The 27737-nt window shown below is 41.2% G+C and overlaps 1 protein-coding gene across 1 annotated transcript in view; it reads left to right on the forward strand.

Annotated features, from left to right (window-relative positions):
* The window catches only part of KCTD3 (potassium channel tetramerization domain containing 3), an 816466-nt gene that overhangs the window by 99140 nt on the left and 689589 nt on the right, over positions 1-27737 (forward strand). The window contains exon 3 of the mRNA XM_044061321.1: positions 16622-16667. Coding sequence (XP_043917256.1) covers positions 16622-16667 — 46 coding nt within the window. The remainder of the gene's footprint in view (positions 1-16621; positions 16668-27737) is intronic.

Below are 27737 nucleotides of genomic sequence, written 5' to 3' on the forward strand. Positions count from 1 at the left end.
GTTATGCACAAATATGAATTTTTTTTCACAGATGCATATTCTTCATTTTTGCATTACAGGTTATTATCAAACATGACATCAGTTATCCCCTATTGCAGGTGCATATATTATAATGCACTAATCACACACACTTACATTTGTGGTAACGTTTAGTTTGATTTCAGAGTATTTAGAATAATACTCTTGATGCAAAATATACATAGCATCTTTAAAAACAAATGTCTGCCCACTCAACTCCATGGTCTTTTTGGAAGTGTTATGCAACCATCTCTTCCGTTGTATAGCTGTTATGGCTTTAATGTTTATGCATAACTCTGCACTAGTTTTTGTATGAGAAGGCGTACTCCATTGCATTATGTATCTTGCTCATTTGTTGAAGTGTACTGCTCAAGTGAGATTAATTTATCCTCTCCATTAATTGGAAGCTGTTGTTTGCCTGCTTTGATTATTACATTTCTGACGTAAGTTAGGATTTTGAACACTTTTATAGGACCTGCAGCCGTATTTAAGATGGGTGTCCATATTGAGGGATCCTAGTCTTAAGATGAGGGAGATCCCACCCCCAAGTAATTGGTTTCCTGTAACTGAAAGGTGGAGTAACTGGCCTGTGTGAACCAAATGTCTTCCCCTCCTCAGAGGAATGAATTGGACACTGAAGACCCCTTGTCATTTGCCTTCCTGCCAGTGTAATTTTCATTTGGTGATACCTGTAAAGAATGAAGGATCATTTCAAATTGGAATCTGAGGTCTGTGATACCCAGAAGATCCAGGGTCGCCCTTAGTTTACCTGAGCCAAAGTCCTTAGCAGTATGTACATGATTGACTGCAAAGATGCAGCATCCACCATGACTTCAGTCTGTCAATTCCATGCTCCCAGGAGACTAGACTGTTTCTACAGGGTTGTGCTTTCATGCAAATGTCTTTGTAAAAATCATGTTGATCCAGCAATGGTGTCCATGGATGTCCGCAAGGGGACCTACAAGGGCTTCAACCAGGAACCCTCTTCCCAGTGATGGTGAAGGTAAAATTCTCTCATTTGGGAAGAAAGTCTGCAACTTTGACACCCTGGCCTTCAAGACTGTTATTTGCTAGATATGTTGAAGTACAAGTTGCACTCCTTCCTCAGTTAAAGGACAGGGCTGATGAGATACCAGCCAACGACTTGAGTGATTCAGTGCTAAAATTTTGCAGCTTGTCCTCCCTGGGTATCAAAGCACTCCATCAGATGTCACTATGGATCTGCTGATGCATTGTATAGGGAAACAGCTTTTGGGACATAGATAAGGAGATGTGCCCGGTTGAGGAATACTCCACTTGTCAGGACATGTTAAAGCTCAACTCCTCAATGCCCCATTTGCAAATAAATTGCTTTTTTGGCTTCCTTATAGAAGAGGAAAACAAGGGAGAAGGAGCAAGACTATGAAATCTGTGATAAAGTATTAATGTCACTGCTGTGTTCTTTGTAGGTAGTATCTTTGAAAGACCCGGCCCTCTCCTCAGAAGCAGAACAAAGGGTGATGGCTTAAGTGGAAGAGAATGACAGGAAAAAGGGAAGTGTGAAGGTTCGTAGGCCAACACATGGACAGGAATCTGTTCCTCACCCACCCCCTGAAAACATATCCTGACACCATCCTTTTCATCTAAAACAAAAGTGTTAATGTTTTGATTCCAGCTAAAACAAGAATGGCTGTAAGCAGCTTGCTGATAGTTACAGAACTGTTATATTTCAGTTTTCTGACTAGAGTCCTCCTAAAATTATACAGTGGTGTGATTTATGCTAACTATTGTGTTGTTTAGCTCTAAAAATGACAAAAAATTCTTGTGAAATGTCTGCAGATCTTACATACTTTTGTATTTGTCTCTTACATTAACAAGTACCTCTTGTTATTTGTCTCTTACATTAACAAGTGCCTCTTGTTTTTGCACAATGTGAATATTACTATCTTACTACCTTTCAACATATGCTGATTAAGTAAACATTATTTTCCTTTTTATAGTTTTTCTAATATTCTGTCTAAGTCAATGTTGCAGAATCAAACGTATGTAGTTCACTGTTAGAAAAACCGTAGTCACTTGACTGGCCATGGTTGTGTCTGAAAGTGGTCTGGGAATCAACCCAGTTAATACAGTAAGTAAATCAGTCGATTGATCACTTGACCCGCCAAAACCCACAACCAGAAAGTGAGAGGCAGCTTGTGCTTTTAATGAAAGAGTTGAAATAAGTTACAAAAGACACCTGCATAGCTAATCTTAGACCAAGGACATAGACAACATTTTTTAACAAAATCTCAAGAATTCCCCCACAGCCCAGAGACCAGAAATACAGGGTAACCACAATTGTTACAAGATCTGTTATGGCAAGGGGGCGAAGAGAGCGCACCACAATCGGAAGAGGTCAAAGGGTTCTTTTTGTGGTTCAAATAAAAGATGGCTGTTGGAGACCATTCATAGATTTGTTAAAGTTGGAACAAGTTTCTGAAGGATCCACAGTTCAGAAATTTAACCTTGCAAGCTCTTCTACCCCTCTTCCTTCTATAGGCTTTTATGGTATCAAAAGGATTCTTATTTTCCTACCAGTAGCCAATTCAGTTGGGCAGTACCTCAGGTTCAAAGCAGGGGGATCGCTTTTTCCAATTCACCTCCTTGTCATTTGGTTATCTACCACATCCAGGTATTTACAAAATGCCTGGCTCCAAAAATTGCTTTTTGCAGAACAAAGAAATGTACATATACTTGTACCTTGATAACTGCCTTGTAAAGGCAACCGGTGTTGAGATGACTCTGGAAGACATGCATTTCAGTTGTTCATACCACCCAAAATTTAAGATCCTACTAAGGCAGCATTCAGCATACCTCTCAACTGTACAGAGTTTTGCAGGATGTTCTTTTTTGCATCATATTTTTCATTTATTCCTCATAAAATGTGTGTTTTTTTATGCTAAATCACCGAAGAGTGAAATCACTAAATAATGATGTACATTTCAGTTTCAGATTTCATATGCTTCAGAAAAGGCATGCTTGCATAAATCCTCAGTCTAGCAACTCTGCAGGTGTATATGAACAATATTTAAAATATTTTTCCTATTTTTGGGTCTTTGTCCCCACATTATTTTAGGCTTTGTTCAGATTTATTGTATTAAGAGTTTGAGACCTATGGGTAGCAAACCTTCTTCCTGGGAGCAAGACTGGACACTGCAAGTCAGAAAGATATTTTTGCCCTGTGACGTTTCTGTGACAGTAGTTGAGCTTATTCCATTACCTTTACATATGAGATTGAGGATGCCAACTGGGCTACAGCACCCTGGGTCAGAAGTTGGGCAGCCCTTGTGAAGGGAGACCATCACAGCTGTTTCCAAGCTTCTGGGGTGTAACCGGTGGATTGGCTGTGGATAAAAATGTCTAAAAAGTAGTCAGTGAGGCAGTGTTCTATACTGTCAAGAAAACAGCTTGGTATGTTACCTGAACCCATGGTGATCATAGTTCCGGTATTAGAGAGGTCATCCAAAATTTGTCATGTGGTAATAAAGGAGTGCTGATTGGATGGTGTAGGAGTAAAATGTGGAGAGGAGTAAAATGTGGAGAGGACAGAAGGGTAAGTTTCAGCTGTGTTTGTCTTCAGGTGTATTTGTGATAACCTCAAGGTATGAGCGGATGGTGCCATCTTGTATCAGCTCTTTGCCATGTTGAGGATTGATCATGTAATTCCAGACATTATTGAAAAAAGCTTTGGGCCATCTTTGGAGGTAGAAATGTTCAGTTGTACTTGGCCTTGTTGTTTATTATCTGTCTTTAATCATGGTTTCTTGTCCACTCTTTTGAGGATGTTTTGGGGTGGGGGGGGAGGTGAGCTTATTTTTTAAGCCAGGAGTTTGTTTCACATTGAACTTTTTAATGCCGTGGTTCCACTAAATGATTTTGTATCTGAACTTGGCTTTGAATTTGTGATTAATTGGAACAGAGGTCTCAATACAGGACCTCAGGTGTAGATTTCATAATTGCTGGTAAACATTGCCATTTTAGCTTCAAGTTGTCTGCAGTTTAAAAATTATCGATAAGTTTGCCTTAGAGCCGTCTCTGAGGACTGTGGAACTTGAAGGCTCCTTTGACTAGAATGTTATGGAGTGTACTATGGCACAGTGGTCAGATTTAACCAGTGAGGAGATAAATACCAGGGTGGTACATAATGGTGCCATATCTGTGAGCTCTAGAAGGTTTGAGCAGCTAGTAGCATTGATAATGCCCAGAAACCATTCTGCATATTTGTTGTTTGTGATGTATGTTAGACCGTGTATATAAGGATAGTTGAAGTTACCCATAATGGACTTATTTGGTTCAGTAGTTAGGACTCTGAATTGTTAGGGTACTCTTCACAGACTGCAATTTCTGTGGTAGAGGATCTGTAGTTGACCGTGATATGAAAGGCAGATGTACCGGTGGTTACCAGGATATACATGAATTGTAAGTCTGTTATCTTGTTGGAGTAGGAACAAGGTAATGGAATTACAAATAAAAACGAATGCACTCCTTCCAGATGTAGGGTCATCCCTCAGTGGAGGGCCTAAAGGAGATGGAGAGAGAGTGTTATCACTGCATTGTATCTGTGTTTGCTGTGACTGTGCCAATGTGCCTGTGTTCCAAGGTTCAGAAGGCTCCGATGGTGGCCATGTTTTTAAGCTTTTAGTGTTAAGCACTACTACATTAATATAGGCCTGATTTGAATTCACTAGGTTGGTAGATGTAGGAGATTAACTTTTCCTAAAAAAGGCACTTGGCAGCAGAAAATATTTTGGCCAGTATGTTGAAAGCCAATGGGAATAGTTCCACACCATCACTAGTGAAGTAGGTAGGACTTGTAACGGAGCCAGTTTTTGAAATCGGTCATCTGCTGTTTGTCTTGTTGTACTATTCATTGTGATGGCAGTATTCTGCTCAAGATTAGTTTCCTGCCAGCATCAGAAATGTACTCTGAGAGTTCAACCATGTTCCTCTTCATATGTTCCAAAGGGTGCAACCTGGGGCATTCACACCCATCTGAGCAATGACCATGTCTTGTACATGTCCGAGGTGAAGAGACTTGATTGTCCTAGTAATCTTACAAATTCTGGCACCTGAGTGGCAGCTACGTTTAGCCTATCTTTGTTTAGCCAGGTACGTTGTGTATCAGTATACCTTGCCACAGGTGTAGCAGGCTGAACTAATATCTCACCCCTCTTCAAGTGGATAAAAAAGACCTCTGCAAACTATAGAAAGCTGAATGGCTCCTGCCCACCTGTCTCAACTCTTCAACTGAAGAACAAAAAAAGGTCATCTTGATTATTGTAATTCTGTGAGTCATGCCCCACCAAATCTACACTCCAAGTTCTCAACAGAAGATGAAAAAACAACACATATTTGGATTACTGTTAGAAACTACTTGGCTTCCTACAGTAATTCAGACAATCTGCAGCCCCTAGCTGTGGAGTGAAGTGCAAGAAAAAGAAAGCTAAACTGAAGTGCCTTTCTGTATCAGGATTCCAGTACAGAAAAAAAAAAAAAACCCTAACTGCAGCGCTAGCTTCTCAACCCCCCCCCCCAACACTCTTTCAATGCTAACGTGCATTGCTGTAGAGGCAGCAATGAGTAAGATGTTAATTGTTTTGTAGCAATGCCCAGTAGCCTTAAAGGCTTGGCATGCTACTTGGGTGACCCTTTTGCAGTGTTAATAGTGGTTACTGTTGTGTGAGCACCAGGTTTGTGCCGTAGTTTGTATTAATGCAGTGCCTGTGAATCCTTTTAGGGTTTGGTAGAGATTTTTTTAAGTTTCTCAGGTTATACGAGTTTAAAGCTGATGCTGTGGTGCTGAGTGTGTGCAAGACATCTGGCACCTGTGTGGTTTATGAGATTTGTCTCCAGTTTTAAGAGTTATAGCTCTCACACACATACTTTGTTCATGGTAACAACAGTGGGTTGTCAGTGAGTATATGGGATTTGCTGGTAGGTTGGAACAGAAGTAAGGTCCGACTTTTAGCCCCATGGTGTGTAGCACTTTGATAGACGGGTACAGTGAGTTTAAAGGAGATTATAGAACTGATGGATAGTGGGGCGCAGCTTTTTAAAGGAGCTTATAGAACTGATGGATAGTGGGATGCAGCTATACCAGGCAGCAGAGGAGTTTATGGAGTTGTCTATTTCCTTGTCCTCTTGGCAGGAAAAAGCACCATGATACAAAGGTTCTAAAATTCATTCACTTTTATTGTTGATATTCTCTGTAGGACTGTCATAAGTAGTAGTAGTAGATGAGAAAGACTACTTTTTAGAGTATTTCTAAGGGAAATGTTTGCCTTTGTGCCTGCTGCCTGTCTAGTATAGATTACTACAATGATGCGCAGTGCTCTGCTCAAACAGGCATAAAGCCATGCAACACAGTGGAAAATAAGCACATGGTAGGTATATGCAGCTCGTCCATCTGCCATTCATCTGTGGCAAAACTATCCCAGGTAACAGAGGTCACATTCTAGTAGAGCCACTGCAACCACCATTGCCTTCCTAAGGGGGTCAGTACTTGGTTCATATCTGAAGCAGTTACATGTTCAACAGTTCACACTTTTTAAAAACTTGACAACCTAGATATTTCCTCCAGGACAAGGGCAGGGTTTGTTGCAGATATCTTATATGTCCTCTTGCAACCAACTGCTAATCTGGTCCAACCACTTTGGGGTTCATAAGCTTCGGGAAGCCTGACTGGTAATTGAAGTCACCCAAAAATTAGGATATTGAGATTAATAGACATGGAATCCAACCTGTTCAAGTACACAGTGTGAATGAATTCTATGGTCAGTAGTAATTACCCTTATTAAAATGTAACCATGATGTCATGGAGCTCAAAATCCGAATTATGAACGATCAGGCAGTTAAAGTAGATAGTCCTTCACCCACAGATGGTCTCGGTACTTGATAGGTGCAGCACCCAGGTATTGAGGGAATGGAATGTTTGTGTCACAAAAGCCTCTAAATCAGGAATTGTGTTATTCAGACTCCTTACTGTTTAGCATAGTAACCTGAATCTAGGTCAAGTTAGAATTTACTGTGCTTGAATATCTAAGAGAGGAACTTTGTTTTAAAACGCAGTATGGGGACTGGGAATGTTAGCCTTGAAGAGAGGAATGAAGACTGTCCCTAGCAAAGCAGACCAGCCTGTTAAGTCATTATCTTCCATGTTGGCATGCATTGGACCCCCATCCAGTGATACTATGTAATAAGTCCCTTAAAATCAACTTTTTCTGATTGAAATATGATATCTTGAGAACACAAGATTTTGTTCAAGATAGATGCATTGCATGCCTTAGGCACAGGCATAGAGAGGTCAGCAGTGTCTCTCTGCATTTCACTAAGGGTAGAACATTTAAAATAATTTGCCCCAATGTGGGCAACAGTGTGAGCATATTTATACTTCAGGTGAAAGACCCTAAGGGCTCTGGTCAGATCACAAGTCCTGGTGCAAAAGAGACCGGTAACTAGGATCCCTACACAGACTGAGTGGTGTGTCAGTATACTGGATTATAAAGTTACCTATTACTAATACATTACCATCTGCATCTCTAGCCTTAGGAGTCCTTATATGTGTAGGCATAGAACCAGGGTGATACAAATTAGGTATAACGGAAGATGCAAGTATGGATGTATTGGAGTGATTTGTATTATCTGCCCGAGGTTTGTTCAGACTGGGTACAGGAGACTCTAATAATGATTTAGCACATTGGCATAAATGGTTGTGTTAGGTTATTGTGATGTATTAGTAAATTGTTTACCAATGTGTGGAAAGGAGGTCTGCCTCTAAACTCTGCAAATGTTTGCACCTCTCACACATTGCATCTGTGAAAGAGTGGATGATTATCAGTAAACATGAAGCAGTTACTGCACTACTTCATGTTCCTGAAGTAAACATTCTGGCATTGTACTGGGTCACACCAAGCTGCAAGCCTTCACTGGCAGAGACTCATAAGCAACCAGATGTTTAGTAACTGGCTAAGTGGGTGAACCACTACAAGGACTGAGGTGGAAGTTTTGTTTGAACAAAGAAGTACTTCTTCAATCTCAGTGAGTTTTCTGGTGCCCTTCACCTTTTTCAGGCACTGTTTTGATGTATGACTCAGCTGTTCCATGGTCAAGATGCATGTTTCAAACATTTTTGAAGCATTTTCTGCCCTCACGCAATCTGAGGATGTAGCTGTATTACACAGCTGCCCCCATTTGTTTAGTCATGGAGCAAAAGCCATTTAAAGCATGACAGTCTTATAAGCTGTGAGCCCTGTTTCCCTACGCACTTTGATAGGTGCTTCAAAGGGTGAGAATCCATTGTGTATAGTTTAGGAATTTCCCCTTGGTCACAGGGGTGATGTGGCTTCTCAGGCATTCATGCTACCCTTCTGAGTGTATGGCCTCCAAAACATGTTCATCATATTGATCACTGCTGCAGTAGCCGTAGCTGTAGGGGTTATGTCTTGCCAAAGACAGAACAGCTGACCAGCTTCCAAAGTTTCAGGGCACCTTCCACTACCTTGCAGCTGGCTCTTCGGAGAGGAGTCAGAGGTCATAACCCCCTCTGCAGGCTAGACGTGTTAACTTGGAAGGCATCCTGCATGCTGTCAGAGCAAAATATTGTGGCAGATAGACTGAGCAGGACAAGGACAGGCCCTCATAAATATAAACTAGATTAGGTAGTTCTTCCAAGGTTTGATTCATCTTTGGGGAGTTCCTCAGTAGACCTCTTTGCCTCCTTTCTGAGCAGTTAGCTGCCAGACAGTCTGAGCACATGGAAGGTCACTGAAGATATGGAAGTTGATCAAAGTCTGTACATCAGTGATTTGCTAATGGAATGACATTAGAGAGTCTATTGGCCCGCCCTGAAATATGAGGGGGTTACCCGAGAGGCTTCTTGCCTAGTGGTCACGTAGGCTTTGTGCTTCCTCAAACCCTACTCCAGGGTTAAGGCAACTAGCTGTTTGCCTCTTTATCTTATCTCTCAGGTCATGTATGTTGCTTGTTTAAATGTGTGTGTGTGTGTGTGTGTGTGTGTGTGTGTGTGTGTGTTCTTAGTCTCCAGTGTAAGAATGCTTTGGATGAAATTGCTTTCTCATTTCGTTGACAACTGGACTATGTTAGCACAAACACACTGGCATATAATGTTGGGAGGAGAAAGATATCAAAAAGGAGAAGGAGCCTTCTTTAATGGGATTTGCTTGGAAATCTACCATTGGAGCACTAGTTGGATGATGGGTTGGATGATGTTCTTCGTGTTTCACTGTTGCAGTCATAACTGTAGGGTGCTCCTGCCTGCAGGCAGCCCGAGGTCGGCCAGAATCCCAAAGTCTGGGTCCGGCGTCGGCTGTATAGGCTAGTACCCTGACGTCAGTACGCTTTGGTACATAGCCCTCAGCCGACGCCATCTTCTCCAGTCTTTCTTGCCGTGCGGTGGAAAGCAGCTCGCAAGTCGTTGGTTGGCGATTATCGAACAGCGTATTTGGTTGTTGTCGGTCCGAAGTTCTTACTTCTCTTCTCAAAGCTAAGTACCGGTTGGGGAATCTTTTCTTGTTCCTCCGATGTCAGAAAAAGTTAATAATTGTATAGCGTGTGGAAACAAATACCTCATAAAGATTTCCACTCTTACTGTCTACCTTGCTTAGGCCCTGACCACGACGTTTCTTGTTGTCGGTTCTGTGCCAGGTTCAACTCTCGTACTATCAAGCGCATGCGATTGGGCTTTAAATTATTTTGGCAGACGCTTCAATTATAGAATGTCGCCGGACACTTCCGAGTCCAAAAGAAGCGCAAAGACAAAGACAGGCCGCCGAGGTCCAAACAGGACTCGTTGCAGCTGGAGCCAGCGTCCGGTTCGCTGTCGCCAGTGAGGCGCTTTTGCAGCCCCTGTCGTCCGCCACTTCTGAACCGATGGCGATCACGGACTCCCATGGGGAGCCATCAAGGCCCACTATTTTAACTGCTGCAGGACCTTCGGACGTCGCTCCTTCAGATGGGTCCGGAACCGGTGTGCAGGTACCGGCTTCTGAGGGGGTTTCAGGCCTACTCACATTACTATTTCAAAGGCAAAGACAAAGACTCCTGTTAAGTCTAAAGTTCCAGCTCAAGCTGCTTCTGAATCCACTCCCAAGACACAAAAGCAATTATTGAGGATGGCTGAAGATTTGCTTACAATGATTAGGGGTTCTCACCCCCCTCCTGAGAAAAGGCCTCGACAGGATGTTACTCTGGATTCCTCTGACCAGGCTTCTGTATCTTCTGTTTCTTCCTCAGATCAGGACTATTCCTTTCCCCCTTATGAGGATTCGGATGCTGAGGACTCTTTACCCTCGGCCTCGCCGCCTGAGGATTTTTCTTTTGGGGAAACCCTGCATGAGATGAGGGAACATTTTCATTGAGAAGGACAGGAATATTCTGCTTCCAAGAAGAGGCTTAGAGAATTTCTTCTTCTTCCTCAGCATAGGCCTTTAGCTATCCCTCCTGTTTTGGACATTGTAGATGATGCTTTTTCTGAGGCTAATTTGAATCCTGATTCCATGCCTCCTGCTCCTTCTAAGCCTGATAGATTTTATAGGGTTCCTGACTCTCATTTATATTTAAAAACCCTTCTGCGGATCCTGAAACTATTTCTCAGGGCTCTAAGGCTGCTAAGGTTGCTACTTCTAAAAATCCTATTCCCTCTGAGAAGGATTCTCGTGCTTTAGACAGGTGGGGAAAAAAGGTATATACTTCTGCTACCCTTTCTGTAAGGGCTTTAAATTGCCAGTTTCATATGTTTAAATATCAGCAATTTCTTTTGTCTGTTTTAAAGCAAAAGCTTGCTTCCCTTCCTGCTTGTGCAGAGGATAAGGAACTTCAGGATGTTTTGCATGCTACTGAACAGGTTAACAAGCATAGCTTACATTGTGGTTTTGATGCTTTGGATGCTTCTTGCAGGGCTGCTGCCTCTGGTACTGTTATTAGGAGACATGCCTGGCTTCGTGAACAAAGTTTGCCTGAACAGGTTAAGGCTAAGTTATTAGATGCCCCTGTTCAGCAAGATGTTCTTTTTGGATCTAAGGCTGAGGAAGTTATTAAAAAGATGGAGGAAAAGGCAAAGTCTATGCAGACTGTAAAAGATTTCTTGCAAGTTCAGCCTCCTAGATTTTCCAGGAATTGGCCCTCTAAAAATTGGTCCTTTCCCACGTCTGACAGGCCTCAAAGGGGAAGATATAGGCGCTCCAGAGGTCGTGGTCAAGGCCAGGCCTATTACAGATCTAGACAATGGACTGCTTCTTCACCTAGAAGGGGAGAAGACAGATCCCAATCTCAAAGAAAGCAAACTCAATGACTCTCTCGGTTGGGCTTCAGGACCCCTTCACCTGGACGCCCCTCTCGGAGGAAAACTGTCTCTTTTTTACAGAAATTGGACTCATATTACCCAGGACAGATGGGTATTGGACGTGATTTTAAAGGTTACAAATTCCACTTTCACACTTTGCCAAGGACTCACGGTTGGCCAGATCTGCCAAAACTTCAATGGTCAGAGGCCTTAACTCAAGTGGATGCTCTTCTGGCCATGAGAGCCATAGAGCCTGTTCCACTCTCGGAAATGGGAAAAGGGTTTTATTCAAGACTGTTTCTGGTTCCCAGAAAACAAAACTCTTGGAGACCTATTCTGGACCTTTCTGTGTTAAACACCTTTTTGGAAATTCCAAAGTTCAAGATGCTTACTCTGCAACAGCTAATTCCAATGCTCTCTCAGGACGCCTGGATGGTGACATTGGACTTAAAGGAAGCCTATTTACATATTCCCATCAGACAAGAACGCAGGAAATTCCTCAGGTTCAAGGCAGGTTCGAGGCACTTTCAATTCTCTGTTCTGCCCTTTGGTTTATCTACTGCCCAGAGTCTTCACCAAGTGCCTGGCACCAGTAGTGGCTTACTGCAGACTTCAGGGGATCCAGATTTACCCCTATTTGGACGACTGCCTTATTCAGGCAGACAGCAAAGATCTTCTGCTTCAACATCTGGACTTTGTTCAACGTCTTCTCCTCCTACTGGGATTCTCAGTGAACATAAAAAAGTCACATTTGATCCCTTCTCAACAAATGGTATTCTTGGGAGCCCTCTTAAATACAACCTTACAAAGGGCCTTCCTCACTCCAGAAAAACAAATTCAGCTGGCTTCTACTTTCAACACCTTGGCAACTTTATCTCCGCTCACTGCAAGGAAATTCCTGCAGGCTCTGGGCTACATGGCTTCCTGCATTCTGTTGATTCCAAACGCAAGGCTTCACATGAGAAAGCTTCAATGGTATCTGAAAAGTGTATGGTCACAGCATTACCACGATCTGGATATTCTGATTCCTCTGATCCCCTGCCTTCAGAAGGAGTTCCTCTGGTGGTCCAGGGCATGCACTTCAAACGAAGGAAAACCTTTTCGTCTTCCTCAACCTACTCAAATCCTAACCACGGACGCCTCGGATTATGCTTTGGGAGCACACTTTCTAGACAATTGCCAGCAGGGAACCTGGACAAAGGACCATCTTCACTGGCACATCAATCTAAAGGAAATGTTGGCAGTTCAAAACGCCCTTCTAGCCTTCAAGAATCTTCTACAACCAGGCCCTCTGCTAATTCGCACAGACAACACCACGGTCATGTGGTACATCAACAAGCAGGGGGGTTCTCATTCATACCCCCTTTGCAGACTAGCTATGGGTTTACGGGACACAGCTCTAAATTTGAATCTACATCTCCAGGCTCAATTCATTCCAGGGAAACAGAATCTTTTAGCAGACAGCCTGAGCAGAAACATTTCAGATCCTCACGAATGGATGCTAGACACCAACTTGTTCAACAGGATTACTGCAGTTTGGGGATGTCCCCAGATAGAGCTGTTTGCATCCCATCTCAATCATCAGCTGCCTCGCTTTTGCACCAGGTCCTTCCACAAAGCAGCTTGGAGAGTGGATGCCCTGTCCTTCAGCTGGAGAAGCCTTTCAGCATATGCCTTCCCTCCTCTTCCTCTACTACCTCGGGTATTACTGAAAATAAAACAGGACAAGCCCAAGTTCCTCATCTTGATTGCTCCAAATTGGCCTCGACAGTTTTGGAATCCAACTTTAAAGCTCCTGTTCTCGGGGCCTCCTTGGATTCTCCCACTGAACCCTTCGCTTCTGTCCCAGCATCAGGGTCAGTTACTACATTCCAATCTCAAGACCCTTTGCCTGGCAGCTTGGCTCTTCAAAGGAATTTGATTCCCTCTAGTCTTCCCAAACAAGTTTTGGATGTTCTTTTGGAAGCTAGACGGCCTAGCACTAGGAAATCCTATGCCTCTAAATGGAAGAGGTTTTCTATTTGGATGCAGGACCGAGGTTCTGATCCTCAGGTACCTGATCTCTCTTCTATTTTGCTTTACCTTTCGGAACTTTTATCTAAAGGACTTTCCTTTTCTTCCATTAAGATTCATGCTTCTGCTATCTCTGCGCATTTCAGTTCTGATCCTCCTGTTTTTTTCTCACCCTTTGGTGAAGCAGTTCTTGAGAGGGGCTAAAAATTTGCGGCCTCCAAGGACCCCTCCTGTCCCTGCCTGGGATCTTAATTAAGTTTTAGAAAAACTTACTTTGCCTCCTTTTGAGCCTGCTGCATCTTCAGATATTAAGTTTCTATCCTGGAAGACTGTTCTTTTGTTAGCATTGACCTCTGCCAGAAGGGTCTCAGAGTTGCAAGCTCTCATGGCTGTGGAACCATACCTTATTTTCCATCAGGACAGAGTATCCTTGAGGACCAATCCTACTTTCATGCCTAAAGTGATTTCGAAAGTGGCTTTAAATCAGACAATTCACCTTCCTACTTTCTTTCCAAATCCTCAAAACAAAGGGGAAAGGATTTTGCATTCATTAGATGTGCACAGACAGTTACGATTTTACCTGGACAAGACTAAAGATTTCAGAAAGTCTAACCAATTGTTTGTTTCCTTTGCCTCCAGTTCTCTTGGAAAACCTATTTCTAAACAAACTATTTCCAAATGGATTGCTTATGGAATCAGATTTTGTTACACTCATCATGGGAAACAGTTTCCAGGTACCATTAGAAGTCACTCTACTAGAGCAGCTGCCACTTCTACAGCTTTTCTCAGAGGAGTCCCTACCAAGGATATCTTGGAAGCTGCCACTTGGAGTTCTGTGCATACTTTTTCCAAGCACTACAATCTCCCCTTGTTTTCTAAGTCCAGGGCAGGCTTTGCCTCTGCTGTCTTGCAGGGTATTCTTACCTCCCCTTCTTCTATCTAAAGCCTCCCCTTTTACACTGCTTTGGGATTCCACCCTACAGTTATGACTGCAACAGTGAAACACGAAGAACATAGTACAGTTGTGTATACCTACCATAAATGTAGATGTTCGAGTGTCTTCACTGTTGCAGTCGGGGTTTCCCTCCCTCCTATCCCCTCTTTTCCTTTTTTGTGGTGTATTTGTGTTTCCTTGTTGGATTCATTTTTGGTTTGTTGGGGACTTCTGACATCTAGGGCAAGAAAGGCTGGAGAAGATGGCATCGGCTGAGGGCTATGTACCAAAGCGTACTGACGTCAGGGTACTAGCCTATACAGCCTACGCCGGACCCAGACTTTGGGATTCTGGCCGACCTCGGGCTGCCTGCCGGCAGGAGCACCCTACAGTTATGACTGCAACAGTGAAGACACTCGAACATCTACATTTATGGTAGGTGTACACAACTGTACTTTCTCCATATCGTGCCTGTTGGCCAAGACATTTTTAGTTATCTGATGTAGTATTTGGAGTTGCATATAGCTTTCACTGTTGTGTTTCTGAAAGAATCATTACCTGTGTGAGATAGGAAGTCCTGGGATCCCTTAGAGAAACTTTTGAAACAACCTTTGAAGTGGAGAATTCATGTCACCCTTCCAAACACATTTACATTGAATGCTGTTCAGTAGAAAAATAGACCAAACGTTATTTTTTGCTATCTCAAAATAAAACTTGTTTGCAGGATGTAAGCTCCTTTTCATCCCTTATGTGGTGGAACCTCTTGCACCAACTCCAAGGCTGCACAACAGTGGGGAAAAGTGCAACCTCAAAGATTGCTAGAAGAGTTTTGTGGCGGTTTTTATTCTACCAACTGGCATTTGAAGTAAATGCATGTGGGAGATCGACACGTTCCTGAAGTGGATAGGCAGAGTGTTTTATTGATTTATAAAATTTGCCAGAGAAGTGAAATTCTAGTGCAGACTGTCAAAAAAAAAGGCATCAGTGAAAAACTTTGCATTTTAAAAGAATATTTGTGTGCTTAGGTCTCACTAAAATTCTTGCTTTATAGCACAGGCTGGTTTATCTCTCTAATTTTACTGATATCACATAATTTAGAAAATGTACGTTTGTTGCTGCTTTCTTCATAGGCAGTGTTCATTCATTTTCTATTCATTTTTTATTCTTCCTTTTAGTGGTTGTCAGGCATCTGAAGCCTATCCTGTCAATTGACAGGTGTAAGGTAAAGAACAAGTCCTAGAAAGGATGGTAGTCCATTGCAAGATATACATATATGCAGCACACACCCATGAGCATTTTAGAGAATTGCCAGTTCACTTACTGCAGTGTTTTCAGGAAATTTGAATTAACCAGAGATTCCTGTGAAATCCCATGTGCTCCATCTGTGAACCTTATGGGAGCCCAAGTGCTTTGAAACAGCAATACTATTTGTACTGACCTAGCAGTTTTCTGTGTGTGGATATGTTGCCAGAAAAGTGCACTTCATGTTTTTGTGAACAATAGTAGAACTCTTTCATGGAACTGTAGCCAGTGCAGAGGTGCTAGCAGAAAACCTCATAATGTGTAAACAAGTGTTGCAACTGCTGTCTTCTCCCTTGCTTCGTTAACTAGCAGTTTTAAACCCCTCTAATGACATACACTTGCACCACTGTATCCATTCCTCTCATCTGTCCAGATTTTTGCCTCATATTTTTGGTCTGTGTCTTGTAAAATTTTTGACTTTTCTTGCAAATGACTGATAATTGAATTAATTAAATAATGACATGCATTTGAATTCAGACTTTATATCCTTTAGAAAATGCATGCTAACACAAACCCTGTTATTCTAGCAATGTTGTGTTTATAAGAGCAGTTTATAAAATAGGTCCCTATTTTTGGACCTTTGTTCCCCCATTATTTTAGGCTTTAACAGATTTCTTGCACAAGGAGTTTGAGAGGTATGACTACCTCTTGTCAGTACATTCTACGGCTGGCTGCCTTTGTCCTGTTGCAGCCTATGTTCCCTCTTTTTCTGTTTGTATTCTTCACCCTTCTCAACATTTGTCAACTTGCTCCCAAGCAATATGAAATAGAAAATATTTATACCTCTTGTAGTATAAATGTGTAGATTGTTTTCCTGCATTACTGTGTAATTTAATGTGAACCTCAGTAAAGGCAAATCATTGCATTTTAAGAGTGTTTTTTTTTTTTTTTTTTTTTTTGTTACTGGTAATTAAAAGCTTAATTTTCTACTACTAACTGGTAACATTTTATTCTTCTGTAAACCATCATTGATGAAAATGAGAATGTGTTTAGTTGCAGGTTTCTTTACATGTATTCTTGATTTTTTTTTTCAGCTTGTTGAGTGGAAGGATATCGACACTAAGGGATGAAACTGGTGCAGTAAGTAAGCATTTCTTTTGGAATATTGCTAGTTTTATATAAAAGTTTTGTATGATGAGCTAGAAACACTGCATCAGCAACTGAGTTAAGCAGGTAGCTTTTTCAACTAGCATTACACACTACTCATGAACTGGTGTTTTCAGCACTCAAGTGGGGTTGGACTTTCACATTCTAGATGTTTTGATCTGCGTTGCAGACCTTGAACAATAACTATAGTATTTATTGCCAGCTAAGTCGTTTAACTGATTTGCACATAACATTGAGGGAGGCAGTACTAGTAAATGCCATTTGTTGTAGGGTATTTTTATGATTGTATATTGAAGGCCTGCTAATAGTATTGTAAAACTTACTTAGGTTTGAATTAATGTATTATAAGAAAATGTTGCATTCTGGAGCACAAAGTTTTCCCTCCCAGAATACTTTTGATTGCAGAGTTTATATTTTTGCATAGAGCAACAGGAGGACTAGTGTTTGTGCAAGCAGTATGACATGATTATTGTCTGGGATGTCAGGGAAGACATAATAAAGGTTCAATGTGTTTTCTAGCATAGGCAGATGTTTTGCAGAAGAGCAGCATAAGATGATTGAAGCCCATGGAAACTGCAGCTCTGGGTTTGTATTAAATAAATGAAACGATGAAAGAGCGAACGCTCTTTCTTTGACATGTAAAACCTGAAATCACAAAACAGCGAAGTTATGGAACAGCGATCCACCCCCCCACCCCCACCCCCCAGGGAAAAAAGAAATCACTGGGCCCTTTTTGGGACTTTGCTGTTTCCTCCACTGTGGTGTGATCTCAGGGTTGGTATATATAAGTGGGGGGGGGGGCACAGCCCCCCACTTTATTTTGTCTTTATATATATATATATATATATATATATATATATATATATATATTTATTTATTTTTTGGAACAGCAATTTTTTTCCCAGGGGAAAAAATCAATGTTCCGTAACTTCGCTGTTTTGTGGTTTTGGGTTTCACGTGTCGACAAAAGATCATTCGCACTTTTGTGGTTTCGTTTATTTAATATAGACATGCAGTTCTGGTATCAGGATTCCTCCCCAGTGGGTTACAGTTGGAGACCCCTCTTGTACTTTCTTCATCTCAGCTTTTTTTCTTTCCTTTTGTTGGAGGCGTACATACATATATACATCTAGCCTGCATATGTACTCTTTCAGTATTCTTCACAGTTGAAGGTATTCCTAGCCCTTGCAAAGTCCAATTCTCTTGTGCCACTCACAAAATTCATGTGTTGATCTCAATATTCATCATACAAAAGTCCCTGTATTCTAAGCCCAAGAAATTCAAGCCACGGCAGTGTTTTTTGTGGTCACTATATCCTGAGCTGAGGCCTACTTCACTGTTGCCTTTATTGCCTTGGGTAGGAACATGATGTTAAACACTGCCATAGCCACTGTTTGAATCCAGCTTTCTTATAGCAAAGGAGGAAGAAATTATATTTATCTTTAATGTTTTGCAAGATGTCCAGTCAGGTTGTGCAGAATAGGGTCACGAAGGCATATTTGCATGATTCCAGGTCAAGTCATGCAGCATAATGAAAATACAAAGTATTTGGTGGGCAAGGTACAAATCCATTGCCTGGAGTTGAGTCCGTCCCTCAGATAGCCTTGTGGGTTTTGCATGTTGCCAGCTCCCCTTTAACTCCAGAGTGCTTATTTTTTTCCCATCATTAGGGTGCTGTTCTCCAGCTGATGGCATGGCCCAGTACATTCCCAGTAGCAAACATTGAAGTTATGTTCTGGGATGTTGGCACCCTTCATCCTGTAGTTCATTGGCTTGAGCCTGCTAGCAGCCAGCCAACAAACATGGGATATTCCCTTGAGTTCTCTAGTGGATCCCAACCTGTGAGGACTCTTCTTCCCAGGCTGTTTCAGGTTAAGGGCTTTCCTTAAAGTCTTCCCATGTTAACACAGTTTGCAAGGCTGATCCAGTCACTGAATGTCAGCTACTCATCTGTTAACATATCTTATCTTGAGTGTAGGAATGCATCCTTAAATTACATGGGTTGATGCCACTGAAAGTATCTCTGCAGACCTGTACCCCCTGTAGGTACCCAGTCCCAGATGCTCATCTGTTATGGGCTTGATGCAGCATACTACCTGCACTGCATGATCCCCTTTGCTGGACTCCAGGGTTAGGGGATCTGTCTTCCCTTTTAAGCCCTAAGAAAGGGCTCAGAGTACAAGGAGGTGGTTGTTTCTTGGACAGAGAAGAGAGCAAGGGTTCTGTGAATATGAACTTAAAATAGCCTCTAAAAGCAGAAATCACTACAGATCTTTCTTTAGTTGTGTCAGGAAGTTAAGCACTAACGCACAACAATGTTGAGCATTGGTCCACAGTAATACTACTACTGTTACCCAAAAAATGGCTAATGTTCCAGCTAACAAATTTAATGCATATTTTATTCCACCCACAGTTATCACTGTTGCACATATTCTACAGTCATAGCCACCCCGTTTAATTACTATGGAACAAGTTCTGTCAGCTGTCCCAAAAACTTAAGAATTCTCATCTGTAGGCCCAGATAGCTTGCCCTGTTTGTTTATTAATTTTCTGTTTGCTCACTGGGAAGGTGGGCTGGTCCTTTTCAGACATGACTCTGGCTCATAGAGTAGTTAACAGTAAATAATGCATATTGCATTTGTTCATTTGAGTAGTTACAGTACCTAATACATTTAAGAGTGTATGCAGTGGAAGGTTACATTGATTAGTCATGTACATAACTAAGGGAGAGAAGAACACCAGAGCCTTTACATAATAAGATCGTACATGAGTGGAATTGGCAATGATGTGAATGAAAATAGTTGTGCATGGAACAATCTTGCCAACACGTAGAATTATAGAGTTGTCTAGATGCTAGTTAAAAATATTAAAACACTATGCACTCAAATCTGTGTATAATATGTAGATAACAAAACCAGGTTGTCTGATTTATCAGTGGCAAATATGGATTATCTGAGCACCTATTCATCTTGGATAACTTAAGCTTCTCCACTTATTACATTCCTGAAGCCTAGAAAAACAGCCATTGTAATGCTGTTGCATAAAGGTGGCCTAGCAACAGACCCTGGTAAACTTGTTAGTCTCACTAGCCTAATAAATAAAGCTATGGAACTTATTATCTCAGTCCTCATTAATTTGGACATTGAAAATCTATTAACCCTGTACCCTCATCAGTTCAACTTTGTCAAAAGAAGGTCCTGCTTCTTTAACTTAATTGATTCTTCTGAAAAAATTACCAAAGCAGTGGGTGGTGGTTCCAGAATACATACTGCCTATCTGGGTACTCCTGTGCTCAACCATTTTCACAGAAAGAATATCCCTTGTAAAATAAGGAGAGCTCTTAAGAATTAGACAGTCTTGTCTCCCTGAGCTGTGTTGGCCAGGTTGCACCATTGCAGCAGTTGAAATTGATATTATATTTGAGGGGCATTTGCATGCATTTTGTGAGTGCATTGGGGAAGGGAAGGTGTCATGGCAATTAGAGTATGTATTGCCTTGCAGAGCCAGCGGTTGTTTGATTTGCTCATGGATATCTACAACTTAGAATACATATGCTATACAGATTCATTTCTCATTTAATTGAATGCTGACCAGTTGTGTCCATTCCATCAAATACGTTCATATGCATGGCTATTTTTAATTCCAAGACTCGTGAGAGTCCAAAACAGTGAAAACTGAATGTGTGAAGATGCAGATTTGTGTATATTAAGTTCAAGATGACTGTATCTCAGAGTATTAATTTTTCACCAAAGTATGGCGATCTTGAACCTTATATGGGTCTGCCTGGTATTATCGAAATTTCACTTACCTGAAAGTTGTATGCATGAGATGACTTCACTGAAAACTTAATTTCACGAGCACCCAGATCACTGCAGTTTTACTCTGGGAAATGAACCACTTGGCCTTTGCCCTTTTCCCCACCATAGTGCGATCTTGAAGTTGGTTTATTTAGTTGGGGTTGTGTGGGGGGCGCAGGGGGTGGGTTGGATTTGCTTCACTTCGTCTATTTTGTCATGGTGGCCAAGTGGTTAGTTTCCAGGACTAAAACTGTGGTGATCTGGGTGTTCTTGAAATTACGATTTTTGCAAAATTGTCTCGTGCATCTGGTTTTCAAATAAAAAATTTCGATAATACAGAGTAGACCCATTTATTTATATATATATATATATATATATATATATATATATTATATACACACACACACGTTTCTGTATGCATACATACATATATATGAGTGTGTGTGTGTGTGTGTGTGTGTATATGTGTGTTTATAATGTAAAAGCAGCAGGAATGTGGGGGCGCTTGCCCCTGTAAAAAAAAAAAAAAAAAAAATTTAAAGGAAACCAGTGAATATTCACTGTTCTTCTTTAGTTTCATACTTTTTTCCATTATTCTGGGAGTTGCAGTTGTGTCTCAGAATTACAGAAGGAAGCTGTTCATTTATACATCTCTGGTAGGGGTGGGGTTAAAACCCTAAAACACTTCATTGCAGGGCAGTCCCCTGTTACCTAATTTAACTTACTTCAAAGTTATTCAGTCTTGGGGTCAAGTTAAAGTTGTGCATTTGAGCCCGTTAGATACAACATGGTGTTGGTCATCATTCACTTAAAAACAATTCAGAAAAAAAAACTAACATCCCCTAGAACTCTCAAGTCCTCCACAGAAAGACCTTTACTTGGATAGTATGTAGTCTGAGTGGAGGTTTTTGAACTGAGACAAACCTTCCCTCTCAAACGAGTAATCATCACGCTTTCAGAAGGAGACCAGAGAACAGTAGGTTTTGTTTTCATGTTTTCTTAGTTACTATGACAACTGAGGATTCCATAGTGTCTTAGAAACTTCACTGAGCATATCCTGTATATCTGGTCCTGTATGGAGCCTATAGACTCTACAGGGAATTAATACCCCTTCTGAGGCTAGACGCTGTGGATGTTTCACAGGTGCTGGATGTCATTCTTGAGTCAAGGAGGCCAAGTACTAGAAAATCCTATTCAAAAAAGTGGAAAAGATACTGTTCCTGGAACCAGGCTCAGGGGATGGGCACAACGGTGCCCAGCTTACCTCATATTCTAGATTACTTAACAGAAATGCTCCACAAGGGCCTCTCTTTCTCTTCAATTAAGATTCATGCCTCTGCCATATCAGCACATTATAATACTGACCCACCCTTCTTCTGTCATCCTCTGCTAAAACAATTCCTTAGAGGGGCCAAAAATGTAAGACCCTCCAGAACGGCTCCCACTCCAGCCTGGGGCCTTAACTTTGTATTGGAAAAACTCACTCTTCCCCCCTTTAAACCAACTGCTACAGTAGAGTTGAAATTCCTTTCTTGGAAAACAGCTTTACTTCTAGCTATCACTTCAGCAAGAAGAGTGTCTGAACTGCAGGCCCTCATGGCAGTGGAACCCTTCATTATCTTCCATGCAGACAGGGTTTCCCTCAGGACTAATCCATCCTTTATACCCAAGGTGGTGTCTAGTGTGGCACTAAACCAGTCCATTCATTTGCATACTTTTTTCCCTAATCCTCAGAATAAAGGGGAAAGCATACTGCATTCTCTGAACGTATACAGATAGCTTAGATTCTATTTGGACAGGACTAAGCATCTCAGAAAATCTGACCAGCTGCTAGTTAACTTTGCTGCGGGGGAGAGGGGAAGGCCATTTCAAAGCAAACCATTTCCAAATGGATAGCATATTGCATCCATTTCTGCTACAAACACCATGGAAAACCTACCCCACATGGGATAAGAACACATTCCACCAGGGCTGCATCTACCTCTACTGCATTTCTCAGAGGAGCCCCTACCAGGGACATCCTGCAAGCTGCAACCTGGAGCTCTGTGCATACTTTCACCAAGCATTACCACCTGCCTATCTTTTCTAAATCCAGAGCTGCATTTGCCACAGCAGTTTTACAGGGCCTTATTGCTAGCCCTAATGCTCTTTAACTACCTCCACCCTTCCTTAGCTTTGGGAATCAACCAAAATGTGATGACTGCAACAGTGAAACACAAAGAACATAGTACAGTTGTGTACACTTACCATAAATATAGATGTTCGAGTGTATTCACTGTTGCAGTCCTGGTTACCCTCCCTCCAGCCCCCTGACGTCTCTTGACTTTTATCCTCCTTGTTTGGCATATATTATATCATGTGTATTTGCTTTTTGCTGGGGGTGTTCCATACCGTACAATTGCTTCCTATTGTGGGGGCACCTGACATCTGGGGCAAGAAAAACTGATGTAATGGCGTCGGCTGCATGTTTATACCCCTGACGTCATGGAAGAAGCGACAGCATCAGACGCCGAAATCCAAAGACTCTGGTATTCAGGCCGGCTGAAGGCTACCTGCAGGCAGATAACCCACATGTGATAACTGCAACAGTGAATACACTCTAACATCTACATTTATGTTAAGTCTGCACAGCTGTACTTTCCTGGTTGTCCCATTTTTGGACTTAATAGTCATGCCATTGGCTTTGATTGTCTTTGTTTGAAGAATCCTGTGCTTTCATCAACTTGGCAAACTTCTGTTTGAACCAGTGTGTGGGGTTACCTTTGGGAAGAGTTGTGCTCTCTTCATTGAAGTTTATTCTTATTTACAGAGAAGATGAGTAAGGAAGTAGCAGAAAGTCTAGGTTCAGGCCCTCCTGCTCCTTTTGAGCCTGATGGCTGCCATGCTGTTCACTGTGTTAGCACCAGCAATATTATTGGCTGTAGAGTTACCCCTCACACACTCATTGGTCTGTTACAGGTGCTAGATGTTTATCACAATGCTTTAGAGTGGTGCATTTTTCCTACCACCCTCAGTGTTAATATTCTTGCAGTGGAACCCATCAGTGGTCTTAATATTTGGTATGTCACTTGTTTGTTTGGGAGATACCTTGGCTTTCTTTGGCTCAGGAAAAATGGTTCACTGGTAGGGGGTATAGCTGGAGCCACAAGCAGTTTTATTTTTTTTTTCAAAGCTCTTGAGGGTAAGCCAAGACTAGAGTCCTTCCTTCTTCAGACAAGTAACCAGATTTGTGATTCAGACATCTCTGTTGTAGAGGGATGATGTATTTGTGGCAGTGGGCCATAGGTCATAGCTGTCAACCAATAAGGGACAAATCCCAATAAAATCAGGAACAAATCCAGAAGTAATCAGGGACACTTATCATGTATTAGTATTATTAACTTGAGACCTTGACAACATTGACAAAATAACAGAACATGAGTGAGTATGCATTTTTCTAAAGTAAAAAAAGTCTGTAACGCTAATCATTATTGAGTGTAATTCATCACCTTTTCTCTAAAAGTCACCAGTTTTAAGTGGGATTGAGAGGGATAGTACTAAAATTTCAGTCAAAATTGGGGATGTCCGTGAAAGTCAAGGACAGTTGAGTGATATGCCATAGGCAGAAGCATCTCATTTTAATTCCCAGGGAAATTAGTTCTCTGCCAGATTCCCTGAGGCAGTGCTCCAGCCTTCTTTTGGAGTGGGGGTTTGAGAATTATTGGTTGGTCATTATCTTCAAGTAATGATTAACCCAGGAGCCTGCCTTGTTAACTGCTAGTGAGACTGCATCTGTCTGTTTAGCGGTTCAACAGTGAGTTGATGGTGCCATGATATACGTATTTTGTATTTGGTAAGCAGAGAATAATCATGTACATTTCCTCCCTTCCATCTGATTCTGTCGGATTGCAAAATTCAGAGAAAAAAACCAAGGCAAAGAATGTTGTGATTTGGGGGTTTTAAGTTCCAAGCAATGCAGGAAACCATTACAAACCAATGAAGTTCCACTTTGTTGGAACTACAGTTGGTTCCACCTCAGGCCTGATTCTTGATTTCAATAACATTCTTCTGCTAGACCTGGCCCTCCTGATTGGAGATTAACAGGTAATTGAAACTGCTAGGAATCTTTTCACTTATCAGATGTGTTCTCCATATGGGCATAAAGTGCCCTGTGCCACTTCATTCAATTAGCTTGCAGATAGTGTTCTGTCTTAACATTCCCCATGGACCCTGTGCATTATAGTTGGGCAACATAGACTGATTAGATAAAAAAAAAGAACCAAAACAAATGTACATGTTGTTCAAAAGCTGTCCTGTAAGTAATTAAATGCATGTTTTAATTGTAAAAAACTAGTCTGTAGTTTATAACATAACATTTCCATCCGCGTGTACTCTGGAAGCTGACATCTTTAGATGCAAATGGACACAGTTTATATTTACGCATATAAATTAGTTTTAGAATAATGCATTTATTTATATTTGTTTACTGCTGTAGTGCACTGATCAGTATTGACCCCTTTCAGGCTCAGCTTGGGTGAAATACAAAACATTTCACAAACAAAAAATACAGAAATGTAAGCAATAACAGATTCAGTTCAGTCTAATTGTATAGAAAAACAACTGTGTACAATCAAACTGTGTGTAATGTAAAACATTTACATTAGTTTCTAAAGTGGGTCCATCTTCAGAGAATCTTGAGAGAGGAGAAGAGACTCTGAAAGGAGATGGGTTAGGTGATGTCCTTTGTTGAAGCAGGAGCATTTGGCTTTGATGAAGAAGTGCTTTTTGAGTTGCATTCTGAATTTAGAATAAATGTTGATTCCCTTTATGTCGATGGGGAGAACTTGCCAAAAAGTAGGCGCCTGAGAGGGTAAAGTATGTAGAGTGCTATGGAGTTTGGTTCTAGGGGTAATGAGAGTTAGTGTGGCTTGTGAGTAGTGTCTCAGGTTGTATGAGGATGTTTTTTCATGAAGCCTAGCTGCAAGGGGAGTAAATGTATGGAGTAGTTTGTAGAGTTGGCATCCTAAAAAGTGGTTAGATCTTTGTTTTATGGGGAGCCATTTGACTTTTTCTAAGGTGATAACAATGGTGCTCACAAAAAGAGCCTGTAATGAATTGGAAGATGCTGTTAGAGATAGTTTGGAGTACATCATTGTTTTTCATGGAGGCAGAATTAAAATTTTGGAGCCCATGTGCTAATGGCTGATCTGAATGGTTGGCCCAGAAGAGGAGGGAGTTTATTGTGACTCTCACTTTATGTGGAAATGTAACTCTAGTGTCTGATCAAACCATAGTCCTTGGTATTTGAAGCTGTTTCTCCATAGTTGTGTAGGTCAAAGATAAGATTTAGGTGCTTGGTGATTGTTGAATTTCCTGTGGATTTCCAAAAAGCATAGTTTTGATCTTGGTGAGGTTGAGAAGTAGTTTATGGCTTGAGCCATTCCTGATGTTCATGTAAGTCTGACTGGAGTTGGCACTGAATGTTGGTGTGAAAGTGACGTAATCGGTAAATTATCATGTCATCAGCTTAGAAGATAAGTGGGAGATTTGGGGAGGTCACAAGTAAGTTTGTAATGAATATGGAGAAGAGGAGGGGGCAAGAATGGATCCTTGTGGTACACCTGTGGTAATAGGTGCAGATTCTGATTGGGAGGATCCTATTTTAACTCTGAAGTGTTTGTCAGTGAGGAAGTTTTAAAAACAAGGACTGGTGTCTGGACTGATACAATTTCAGTTAGTTTGTTTTGGAGAAGATAGTGGTCACTGAGGTTAGATGCCTTTGTCAGGTCTATACATAGGGCACCTGTAAGGGGGCCATTATCAGAGGTTAAAAGGAAGTCTCTAAGTTAGGGAACAAAGTGCTGTCATAGTACTTTGTCCAGCCCAAAATCCATGTTTGGAGGAAAGCAGATGGTACTGCTTGATATAGAGGGAGAGTTGGGTGCAGACTATCTTTTCAAGAAATGTGCCCAGAATTGGGAGAATGGATACTTTTCCAAATCTTTGGCATGATGCTTTATGTGAGACATAGATCATATATGTTGGTGAGAGGAAGACATGGATGCTGTTTGTATTGATACATGAACCAGACGTATAATTTGCCATGTATGTTAAAACTCTGGACTTTAATCACTACTAGCCCTTGGTGTCTTCTGCCAACTCCTCCAGTGCCAGGACAGTTAGTCCAGACTCATCTAATATATATATATATATATATATATATATATATATATATATATATATATATATATATATATATATATATATATATCCTAGTTGGTTAGGGAGTTGAACTTCCAAGGTCCAAGGCTTGCTTAGCACCCACATCATTCCTTTTGATGTTGATCCTCTAAGGTGGCAGCTGTTACAAATGAATCATCATTTGTTTCTGAAAACCTCCACAAGATTACAAGTCCTTTTGTCAGTGTATTTATTTTTGTTTTGCAAATAAGTTAAGGGAACAAATATATAATGTCAACAAAGCATAACTTATAAACTGTCAGCAGGCGAGACATATGTATACATTACCAGTACTAAAAAAAGTGGGTCTATATCATATCATCAAACTATGATAACTCCGAATACCAAAACATTGAACCGCAAACTCCGAAACAGGATAACTCCAAAAACCCAATACTACAAAAAATGGAACTCCGAAAAGCAATGGTCGACCACCTTCACACCCGTACGATAATGTAACAAAGTAACATTTCACACTATTACTAATGTAACAAAGTAACATTTCACACTATTACTAATGTGGGGGCTGTGCCCCCCACTCCCCCCCCCCCTTACTTAAATATACCAACTCCGAGATCACACCACAGTGGGGACTTCATACATATGCATGCTTGGGCCAACTATAACCATTCAGAGTTTTGATCTTCGTAGTTTTGGATTTTCAGAGTTATTCCATTACAGAGTTTGCGGTTCGATGTTTTGGTGTTCGGACTTATCACACTTCGATATTGTGATATAAACCCAAAAAAGTCACTTGCTTGTACCTGAGAGAAATGAAATTTGATCTTGTACTGGAATTTCATTTGTACCAGTAAACAGTTCTAATAGTTTTGATCGCAGGCAATTTTGAAGAAGTTAGTAGCAAGGCCAAATACATGAATAATTTGAAAAGAAAAAAATGAAAAAAATTAAAACTGTAGTTTATTTTGTGAACAGTTCTTGATTATCTGATGAACAGCCTCAGGTTATTTCTTGAGTTATATGCTAAAGCTGTAACTAAAAATTCATAGGTAGTTACTAGGCATGT

This window comes from Protopterus annectens, chromosome 1.part0 (genome assembly GCF_019279795.1).
Source record: "Protopterus annectens isolate FY-2018-M chromosome 1.part0, PAN1.0, whole genome shotgun sequence".
Classification (NCBI taxonomy): Eukaryota; Metazoa; Chordata; order Ceratodontiformes; family Protopteridae; genus Protopterus; species Protopterus annectens.